At 39.6% G+C, this 11,647-nt stretch overlaps 1 protein-coding gene across 2 annotated transcripts; it reads left to right on the forward strand.

Moving 5' to 3' along the window:
* Positions 1-4,412: 4,412 nt before the first annotated feature.
* LOC111246674 (uncharacterized) lies at positions 4,413-10,289 on the forward strand. Of its 2 annotated transcripts, none has more exons than XM_022796654.2 (5): positions 4,413-5,602; positions 7,131-7,283; positions 8,383-8,509; positions 8,747-8,972; positions 9,453-10,289. In XM_022796654.2, the coding sequence occupies exons 1-5, from the start codon at positions 5,591-5,593 to the stop codon at positions 9,640-9,642; spliced, it is 708 nt and encodes a 235-aa protein (XP_022652389.1). In that variant the 5' UTR covers positions 4,413-5,590; the 3' UTR covers positions 9,643-10,289. The 2 variants fall into 2 exon arrangements, with proteins under 2 accessions (XP_022652389.1, XP_086841575.1); XM_086985449.1 differs by having other exon boundaries at positions 4,426-5,602; positions 8,792-8,972.
* The last annotated feature ends 1,358 nt before the right edge of the window (positions 10,290-11,647 follow it).

The following is an 11,647-nucleotide window of genomic DNA, read 5'->3' on the forward strand; positions in this document are numbered from 1 at the left end:
AGTAGCACGGTCCACATTTTTTTTTTTTTTTTTCTACTACAACAATGGAAATCTATCTATAATAAATATTGTTTTTCCACTGTTGCTAGCATGCAACATGGTAAGTTGAACATAATCGTTGCGTTTTAGTTCGGTTTAATAAATAATGATTAGAAGGGGAGGAGGGGCAAAGAGGACGTGGTTATAGCAATCTTGCAGTTTATTTACTCATTTCAAATGGGATCATATCAGAAGTTGATCAGTTTGATTTCTGCCTACCCTAGGTAATTTTAATAACTAGCATTCCTTAATTGCATTTTATTTTATTCCTTATCTACATATGTATACATAGATATTTTCATAGTCTAATCTCTTCTTATCAATTTTTGTCCAAAAAAATTCGGTTTATTAATAATAATAACTAACCAACAGTAGTAATCAGTTTCATCCAAAATAAGCCTTATTGTTTTTCAGATACCGTCAAAATCTTAATTTTCTACATCTGGTTATCTGTTTAGATATTAATTGGTCACCTTCATAGGGTACTATTTCTATAATGTGATGCACTTTCATATATGATTTTTATCCGTTTTCTCCGTTTTATCCGTTTGTGAAATTAGCAAAAATATTTCAGAAAAAAATAATTTTTTTGGGCTGAATGTACTCGCAAAATACGCACAGAATTTAAACGTTCGTCTATGTAGTTCTTTTAATAATGTGTTTTTTTCTGTGTTTTTTATTGGAACAACTGCCGCATGCTTCGTTCGGTCGATAATAGGGATCATGTATGGATATGCGAATTATCACTCCTATAACATTCGTTTGTAACGTTCGGTTTTAGTATGCAATACTGTACCTTCGAGCTCGTTAATTATTTACATTTTCTATTTCAGCATGTCTGCCGATGATCCAGTTACAGAAATAGAACATAGAGACATGTCTTCAATTCTTCATTTAGACATATAATTATAAAATAAATCTCAGTATCTCGAGTATGAGGAATTCGCAGTAGGAATTCGAGTAAAATTAACTGTACGGCAAAAAAAAAACTTAAATTATACTTGGTTATATGGGCTATTTCCGACCAGCAACATATATGGGCAGCTTCCGACCAAGATCGCCGTTAAGTCAATTACGGCCACCACGCCAATGAAAAATAAGGCTACAAAATAATAGAGAATTATACAATACGGTACGCTTTTGTATTATTTTATACAGTATACATAGTAGAACTGCGTGTACCTGGATCAAGGAAACAAGATTAGGCTTACAGTTAACAGCAGGATATAAAAAGGTTCACATGGCCGCTCAGCTGTACCACATGTAGTTGTCTGCCGATGCTGATACACCTTGCGGCGTCAACGTATCTATATTGAATCTTTCGAAAGGAATCCATTTAAAAGAGCTTCATAAGAAGAATACCCATTTATAGTTGCTACCTAAGAAGATAGATAATCCGTAAATATTGTATCTCTGAGCGCCGATCTGCCCGACAAGATCGAACTTATTTATTATAGTACCTTAAATGCTAGGCAGGAGTGCGGGTCACCTTCCACTCGAGCCTGCTTTTTCCAAAGTTGTACGCCTACTCCTGAGTCTACCTTTCACATAATATTAAATTGGGAACAGTCCAAGCGTTTATGCAATATAGCAAATACCTTCCCATTTTCCTTCGCCTCACAACGTTCAGAACGACTAAAACGACCCCCGTCCAATTTAAGATACAGTGAACTTTTGCTTTTTGTAAACTTAGCATTTCGTTATAGAGCTACAATATGCTTATATGCATTATACGACGCACCTACGCGGTTTACAGTATTCGTACCGGAACAGTGTCGGCACCACTACTCATATGTTATCTATTCTGTTCGGTTATAGCCATTCCATAGGTAAAATTCTTCATTTGATTTAAGTTGCCAGCGCAAACGCCGTCTGACTGCCGCCTGACTCCATTGCCGATGCGGTTTGTATCTACGATAAAAATTCAATATGGCGACAACAACAGAACAGCAAAAATGTATATAGGTCGAATGCCCTTGCTTCAATACTGAAATATCGCTACTATTTGTGAAACGGGAGAAATAATTATTAATAATAAATATTAAACCCACATTGCCTACAAACAATGACAGCGCCATCTGGTGGTCGATATGGCTATTTATAAAATGGTCATATTTTTTTTGTTACGTTTTTGATTGATCGATATCGACTATATGTGTCCATATTGAAAATAGAAGGTATACTAGATGTCTATGTTTGAGTATTCGATGTTTGACGTACGATTAGTAGGTAGATAGTAACCGGTGGATGTTGGTTCCAACCATTACTTTGTCCTGCAACGAGTATAAGCACACATTTAAGTAACGATGACGTTTAACCTATTGTATTTTTAGCATCATCACGATCCTACAGTGCCTGTAATATCGCTTATGACTTAAATTAGGGTCAATTGTGGCTGGGTAATGGATACACATACTGTAAATTAATGTACGCACATCTACTTCTGTTTACAGAGGTCAACTTCGGAGTTAATCGAGTACAATGAAATCGATTGATGTGTGCTATGAACTTCATCATATAAACTCGATGAGGTGTCTATACCTAGTGATGTCAAATTGTTTTTTTTCCATGTTGGAATATGCTTTCTATATTTTTGACGTTTACCATATGCTTCCGGTAATCAGGCATCAAAGGTCCTTGCTTCTGCAATGCGTTCAGCTAATGACAAGTGTGTTATTCGCTGACCATTATATGGGAAGTGGATTAAATTTTATATATCATCCCTGAAAAAGAAAGCTTCACGTATCGTATTGTCGAGCATCACAATATTTTCAGCATTTAGGAAAGATTGCTACGTTTCCAGAAGGCAGTAGTTGAAGATGACAATGGAGTCATTTAGCCGAGTGCTAGAATAGGTCGTAAGCCGACCCCATTAAGCACTCCTTGCACCTTTCCTTTTCCCAAGTTCTTGTTTTCTGATTTGCTGGTGTATCGTGAAGTCGCGATAGGCTTCACCATTGACGGCAAGCAATTTGCTTGAATTCAGTCGATGCATGACTTCGTTACAAACGTGAAGGCGGCTTTTGTTACAATAACATTGAGTAATAAAAATAATTGTGTAACTCCGGTATTGTAAATATCTGGCTAATAATATACGGCTTGTAGACGCTGCCGATCCAATCAAGCATTAATGAGACGGATACAAAGCTCAACCCAACAATGGTAAATTTCAATGCGAGCAGAAGTGTAACTAACGACAACTCTATTAACCTCGGAAGTCGAAAAAGATGGGCTTGAAAATGGTGGACCAAGAAGGCATCGAGGATATGATGAGGACAGGCCTACAGACCAATAATTGACAGCAAATATTAATTAAGTTAAAAACTTAAGACAGCAAATTAAAGATGTATACTTCCGTTCCACGTTAGTGTGTATAGATAGACCTTTTGTTGGATTGTGCTTCACCATGTCAACCGACAGAAGGTAGCGGATTAACTATAGGCTAGTAAAACCAGAAGCGAACTCTTGTGATATGAGTCTTCGATTGATACGGACCCCTCATTTAACATATCAGTCGGATGGCTAAAATAAATAAAAGCAGGATCGTCATTTAAAAAATTCGTTCGCTTCATCAATGAAAAATGTATTGAGAACACTTTGGCTACTTAACTTTACTTGTTGCGCGCAAATGATCTGCTATTTGGATAGCCTAAGTTGAAAACTTTTTTTTTCGAAATACATGATCAAGCCCTCTGTCGAATTCAAACGTCACAAAAAACTATTTTTCTAAGTATTTGGCCGCTACGTACGACAAAGGCCTATTGCATAAATCATTAAAATTTAAAAATCTACCGAATTAAATCCAGTTTGCAAAAAAAAAATACGAATATACTTCTTGTCAATTTCTTATGTATCTAGCTATCCATTTGCAGTACGAGGTTAATAAGCTGTGTGTCTAAAACACTGATTGCTTTTCTGCCCTACCATAACGGTATTCTTTTTTCTAGAAGCCCTGTTGTTGTCCGCTAACGTGCCGCCCTCGACTGACAGAGCTGATGAAGCCCCCATTTTGAAGATAAAAGCGTTGTCTTTTTTCAAACTTCATCAACGAAACTTAGTGAGTGATGATACAGTATTGAACAAAACACTCTTACCACACCCGCACAGGATAAGGAACAAAACACCCGAATATTAAAAGTTACTGACCGAACAAGCTTTAATTTGCCTTAAATAACTATCATTTACGCAAATGCCACAATCATCTGAACAGCAGTGTGTGTAACTTTCGCTTTTCTAGGTAAATGAACACGCTTAAAGGGTAATTGCTTTTACTTTTATGGGCAGTTTGCTACATGGGCGCAGATGGTAAACACTTTACAAGTAAAACGTGTATCGTAATGATACTTCGTCTTTCCAGGAGAGATTCGAACACCGGCTGCATTGAAGTGTCAGTAACATAGCAGATCGCTATATTTCGAAAATAGCGATTTCTCCAGCGGAAACGGTTGGTGGCGATTTCTCCTGCTGAAATAAGGGACGAGCTAATACATAGCAAGCCCGCACTAATAACAAGCTCCGCCTTGGCTTCAACGTCGTTCCGTAGTCACACCAAATGAAGTTGCCTGCTAGACATGACAGCAGTCGAGAAATTATTGAAAATCCTTGTGGGTAACGCCGATGGCAGCGGCTGAAGCGTTAGCAATAATAACGGCAACGTCAAATGATAGGAAAACTCTGATGAGAGAAGGGGTGACTAAGATAGAACGCAAGCCATTTCGCAACGACGAAGCGCCCGAACGAGGTGGGCGTTTCTGAAATCTGGTTCACCACTGAAGCTCAATGGTGTTAAATATTGCAGAGTGTCGTTGGTGCTGCTACCGCCATTGCGGCCGATGAGTTCTGAACGTAACTGTGTCTGTATGTATATATGTATTGGATTGTAACGTCTATGTATTGAGACGCGTGACCATTGTTCGCTGCGATTATGCATCACGCGCGTAAACATCACGAACTTCCTCGCCCTTCTGGACGCTGAACGAACGTATTCCGGAATAACATTGAAGACCCAGACGCTCCCTTATGCGTTTGGTGAGGGTAAGGGCTGGAGGAAACGTGGCGTCTCCCTATGCGACTGTATGTGTGCCGCACTGCAAACTACGGAAAAATGCGCTCTTTCGTTGACTGATGAAGAATAGTCAGCAACATGTAAAAAGTCTCCCATTGCATCTCACGGCATCACAACGAGTTCTTCAAACTGATGAGAAGGAGAGTGGGGCGCGTTATGTGAAAACACTTTGCTGGAAGAAGCAGGAGATTGCTTATGCTTTCTTTGGAAGATGAAAATGAACAACACTAAAAAAGACGAAGGGTTTGCTGCGTAGGGAGGTGGACCACCGCTGCCTTTGCTGGCGCCAGGTGTCCCTACGTTTGTCGCTCATATATAACGCGCGTCAAAGGGTCGTCGGGGTCACAATTGTTGTCCCTGGCTGCGAATATACCTCATTCCCAAACCGCCAGACGAGCGAAAGCTGAAATCACGAGAGCGCACGTTCTTGCAGGCTCAGTTAAAGCTGCGTCTGTGACAGACGGCAGCATCGGGGTGCTGGTTACAATGGCAAGTGTGGTGAGTGAGGTGCAATCACTGCAACTGGAGTGCTACTATACAATGAAGTTACGTGCCTGAATCATTGTTGAGAATGTGATGTTTGTGCCCCCGCTGTGTACTCTTGCCCTAAGGATATTAAACCTTTGTTCACTTAGGCTGCTAGCTACATCCATCGGGGTTGTTGGTTTTTTTTTGCTTCTGTAACATATCGAACGAGAGGCGGAAGCCATAACGTTTACAGCGTGATTCAAATGAAATATCTTTAGATATCCCATCCTTAATCAGAAAACGAATTGACAAAACATGCCCATGCTTTTGCCTAGGACGTCCTTTGCCTAAGAAATCGCACAACCTTACATATCTAATATTGCTCATCCAGTGGTTTGCTAATAGCTATAATTGCTATGTTATTTCACAAGCAACAACCTTTCGTGTAGCTTCCGTGCGCGCTATTTTTTTATCTACTCCATTCAGTAATCTTCACCTTATGGTCTGCCTCAGACTAATGAGTAGCCACGCGGATACCGTTTTTTCAAGAACTTTTCTTCTTGTTCTACCTTTGTGACTCACGAATTCAGATGTCTTACAATCAATGTACAAATTATTCCTAATCCACTATAGGTTTGCGTCATATAATGGCGTTTGCTATTCATGCAACGTGGATGCTCGACTAGAGCTATTATACTTCAGCGTGCAAACGTACCTGTACAGTGCGGCACTCTATTTTCATTATGTGGATGCCGCCTTTTTCCAAAGACATTGTACCCATTCTTTACAAGGATACAGTACATGTAGTAAAATGGTGAAATTATTATTATTGTCACAAAGCTTGGGCGATTTTGTTTACGCACGATTGAACCCAGCAGAGTAGTATTCATCCATGGACAGGTAAGTGTGGAGCTCGGTCCTCACGGGTCGGCCTTATTCCAACAGGAACACTACTCACTATTCTCAATGTCTCCTATAAACGTCTTTTCGACAATCCGACCTTTTAACTAATGGTATATAACAAACTGCTTAAACGGAGTGGTTCGTGCCTCTCTCAACCCGTTAGTTTAGGTTTTACTCCGGTCGGGTTTCTGACCGCGTCGGACCAGTCGCTTCCTAGGAAAGAGAAGTTGTTATAATTAAATATAGAGAAATAGTTATGCCCGGGTGAATGAAGACAACAGTTCTGCCCGTCGGACAATATCAAAATGTAGCCTGACTTTGAAAGCAAACAAAGTACTTAGACTCATCCCTTGGGATAAATTAGGAAAAACGTACGTGGCACACAACCGCCGATCCCTTACACGCCCGTTACAGCCTACTTGTCACATTTCTCCTTAATCTAATAAGAAACATTAACTTTGCGAATTTATAGAAGGAAGAAGCATTTAGTAGCTCTCTCATTCTTAAATCGTGTGGTGCTTCATTGCTAAAACTACCAGTGAAGCTACTGCTAGGGTAAAAACGCCAGACAATCTCATTGTACACACACATATATACGCATATATTTATATGTACGTGGTATCTGAAATATTATGTTTTGTGGATTTGGTTCTAGCTGCATGCGCTCGTTGTTGCGGTCTACACAGCGGGCGTCGCGTTTGCAAAAACGCCCGAAGGTTTCCGAGCTATTCCCGATGCCTATCACGGAAACAGCCAACACCATCGTGCAAATGGCGCTCACCATATATCCACACAAGCAAACACACAGGTGATCTATTATGTTCATTCACAGATACTTGTATTGCAGGAGACATTACAAAATTCATTATTACTCTAATAAACGTTATAAGTTATCAGACTTATTGGACTGTTAAGGTCAAAATGGAAAATGCTTCTTACTAGCTTTTAGCTTACATCTTACCGACACATAAATAGGGTTACAGCGATACTTCGAGATAGGCTTTGGCGCATGTTTTGTAGCGTTCACTCGTTATCCTTAATGCTAGGGTAAGACCCGTTTTTTTTTTCTTTTTCTCAATGGCACAAGGCAATAAAGTCATTACGGCGGCGACAGTAGGTTCATATTCGTAACATGACCGAAAATTAGCAATTGTTCTCTCTATACAGAGCAGCTGATAAGGGACAAACAGTTTTTTTTTTTTTTTTTTTCTACGTCTGAATAGAAACAGCAGAATGAAAAAATCATTGTAAACAAAAACTCAGTGAAACCGAAAGACGAAACTTAATTGTACGCATCTGCGTCTATTTCTTAAGAGTACATCGACAGGCCGTCTTCAGTTTTTCAGCAACGAGAAATCATTCGCCGAGGATATAAACATGAATCTCAGGAGCGACGTCTGGGCACGATCCGGAAGATGTTTCTGTTAGGGATAAAACTGAAGCCCTAATCCGTGTTCATATTCTTAATGTTTTTGAAACACTGTTTCGCTATACTGTTTTAAAATAGCGTATTTTTCAACAGTGGATTTTAATATTGAAATCGTGCCTGGTTAGCGCGTTGGGCCGCAAATTATACGTTTCTCATAAAATCGCCAAGCGTTAGCTGACGGAGCATTCGTTGATGTCTTCAAATAAGGACCTATGGCCGCTAGATAGCCTACATTTGAATCTACTGGATTACTGTATATCGAGTCTGACCGTACTCAACTCTAACGAATCTCGATATATTATTGCCGAGCTCAATGTCGCAAATACAAAAGTATGAATAGAAATCCTTTGACGCGAATAACAAGGAATGCTTCTCTAATGGCATATATATTCCACACTACCTACAAACGTCTTGAAAAGACGAACATGGATCTGGCGAAAGTGTCATTCAAGTAACATTCGAGAATCATGTTTTTCAGGAAGCCCGACAAACCCCAATTCCACTACACAATATGAATCGCGTTAGAGGAGTGTACCTTGATGGAAAACCCGTCGTAGCTGGAGTATCACAGGCTGTGCCTCTGACACCCATTGGTCAGCCGAACGGTTTGTATTAGGCAAAATCTGCTTACCAATGCTTTTGTTCTCCTGTTCTTACTAGTCTATCCAGCTAACGGTTGATCACTGTTATTCGCTAACAGGAACCCAATCAAAGTAAGCAGCCATATTATTAGTGCTGGTATGTGTTCCACTAAAGAACTAATACTTCGCTCATATAGATAACATAGATGTTTGATACTGCTTGCTTATCAACAACACAACATTACATTCTGAATTTTGCAGCTGTGGTCGACTCGCCTCGTAGTAAATCCATATTTGGGGTTCCAGGAATTGTTGCACCTGTACAATCACAAGGTATCGAGTATTACGATGATTTCGTCAATGGAGCACCGTTCTCTGCTGGCTCCCCAGCGGCTTCCGCTTATATTCCTACTGCACCCTATCCTGCGTCTGTCTATGGGCGCCCTCCGTTCTGGATTCGCCTTCAGAGGTGGAACCCCTTTTCTAGGTTGGTTGAATGACTTGTTCCAATTCTTTACCGCTGGGAGGAGTACGTAAGAAAATTACATCTATACTTGCCTCGTTACCTTCAAAAACAAATATTGCTCCCGTAATTTCAATATATATATATATCGTAGTCAATTACTCGTCATGTTATTAAGTACGTAGTGCAGTACTCTTTAGAAAAAAACCTAGTACACCTGTCAGTTTTAATTAGGACAGTATTACACTTCTGAATAAGTACGTATCGCTGTTGGACGGTCACGGATATAAACAAATATTGGTAACCTAAAAGTCTCTCTGTGCATTATTATCAATTTTTTTTCTTTGTAAAAACAAAGAGGACAGCCGAAGCATACTCAGAGTTGGATAACAGGTAAATTTTCAGCCATTTCCTGTTTACATAACTAAATACAACGAATTGTCTGAACCTCGCATGCTGAGAGTTTTCTAATATACCTATGTTTGATACGAATTTCCCTTTCAGGTACTACCGTGCAACATACACGATTGGAGCTCCAGAGTATCCTAACTTACCTTCGTATGGTTACGTGGTGCCTCCGGTAATGGTCATTCCAGCGCGACCTGTATCTACACTTGAACCCATCCATCCTACACGTGTTTCAACGAACTCACAGACTTTGGTCACTTCTCAGAGAAGATACGGGAGACGCTGACATTTCCTTTTTGGCTCCGAGTCCAACGAATCGAGTGTACCTGAAACGGGAATAATGAGTAATTTTGTATGAATTTGAATAGAAAGCAGGCAAGCTAAACATATTAAAAACTGCAAAGTGATCCAACGTCATAAGAAATCAATTCATTTGTTTATGACAATTATAAGCCCTGAACTTTTCTACATATTTGTATATACATTATGAAGCTGGCGTAATAAACTATAGATCATAGAACGATCACATTTCAAAAAAACCTCACATAATAACCTATTGTAGTTAGGGTTAGGCATAAACAATGTGCTTCGACTAGTCCAATAGCTTGTTTCAATAAGCCTTGTTCCCATTTATGTAGCAATAATGTCAATGGTGGTGGTAGTGCCGTTGTCGAGAATAGGTTGTCGCAAAAGTAATGCGTGAGTACAAACTGTGATGAAGATATCGCTGTGAGGTGATGATTGATTCGTAAGGAGATAAATGTCATACGAGGTTGTGGTGTAAGATCTCAAAGTTATTTGGGATAATGGACATGCAAAAATGTTCGCGAAAAAAACATGTTAGTTACTAATTTGGTAACTTAATTTATACTTCGGTTGTTGAATGTATTTAACATGAGCTAATAAAGCCTGTACGGATATAAGCACAAACTCTATTTGGATGCTCGTTGATCGGCGTTCCTTCGACAAGCTTGCCAGAAATGGCCTATGTCTATCCATATTTGTGTTATATATTCTGTTTCCTAGTGAACAGCGTTAATCTTCCAGTGCCCCGATCACTAACGTATCTATATGTTTTGCTGTTAACAGTCATTTGGACGCGCTGACCACGACGTTAGTATGGAACGTGTTGAAATAACAAAAGCAGTAATTGCTAATGAAATGGTGTCACTAATTTGTTTTTGAAAATATACTATATTTTCAACGCTGGTAGGCTTGACGATGCGCCCTATCATGACAGATATATGTGAACAATTCAATGCCACTATGAGCATATAATGCTCGTACGTTAACGTCACTGTGGACTGAAAATACAAGGAGTAATTTTTCCATTCATATTTCGGGACTCTCCTAGTGATTGCTCGAATCTGCTCAACACCCAAAAAAAAATCATGCATATTCAATGAATAAGCGACTCGTAAACATTGGTAAAGGCACATTCTTCGCATATCGTGCCTAACGGACGTGCCCGTGCCCAATAAAACTCAGTCTCTACTATAAAAAGAATTGAATTTGATTTTTTTGCTTTAGAAGATTACATCTTAGCATGTCGTCTTATTGGTAGATCTCCATGGGCGCCAGAACTGACCTAACGAGGCAACTTCAGCCATATTAGTTTATCCACATTTTTATCGTACAGACTTGACTTTATCTACATGGCGGGTCGTTGGCATAGTGTGTAGATATACACACGTTGCACAGAGTACACACAGTGACTAACTGCACTCCTACCATGTTATTACTATTATCTATTTAAATAAATACACACTGCTCTCGAGACACTGTAGTGATTCTTTGTGGGGCATTAAGGGTCCCCAGCTGTTATTAGGCGTCCGAAAACCAATATCTCTATTATAATCTAAACTGTGTTGAATCGTGTAGAACTATATCGGCTGACGCTTGAATCTCTAACCGATATATCTGTAACAAGTTCGAAGGAGAACATTATCCTTGTTTATTGGTGACGACGTTTCTCATTTAGGCGCGTAAATGATTTCTAGCTATCGGCTAGTGAGCAAGTAGTGTGCACCATGTCCCTAGTCCATATCTGTATTATCAGAAAATTGGCTAGCGACCACAGTCTCGAAGTGGCCATCAGGGTACGAGAAAAGTAAGGTGGCGCTGTGTGTATATCGTTCATTAGTTGGAATTTTACCAACGTAGTTGATTATCGTCATTAACTGCTGCTGCTACCGAATGTATTTTGGCCATGAACACGACGTTCCTTATATTACGATTGGTTTCATAACGCCGAAAACGACTTAGTTCATCCGTTTGCTGACACGTCCGAA

Source organism: Varroa destructor, unplaced genomic scaffold, assembly GCF_002443255.2.
Source record: "Varroa destructor unplaced genomic scaffold, Vdes_3.0 BEIS01000003.1, whole genome shotgun sequence".
In the NCBI taxonomy this organism is placed as follows: domain Eukaryota; kingdom Metazoa; phylum Arthropoda; class Arachnida; order Mesostigmata; family Varroidae; genus Varroa; species Varroa destructor.

Coding starts and splice junctions, on each gene's coding strand:
- LOC111246674 (XM_022796654.2), top strand. Junction 7,284..8,382: donor CCACACAAGCAAACACACAG/GTGATCTATTAT, acceptor CATGTTTTTCAG/GAAGCCCGACAAACCCCAAT. Junction 8,973..9,452: donor AGGTGGAACCCCTTTTCTAG/GTTGGTTGAATG, acceptor TTTCCCTTTCAG/GTACTACCGTGCAACATACA.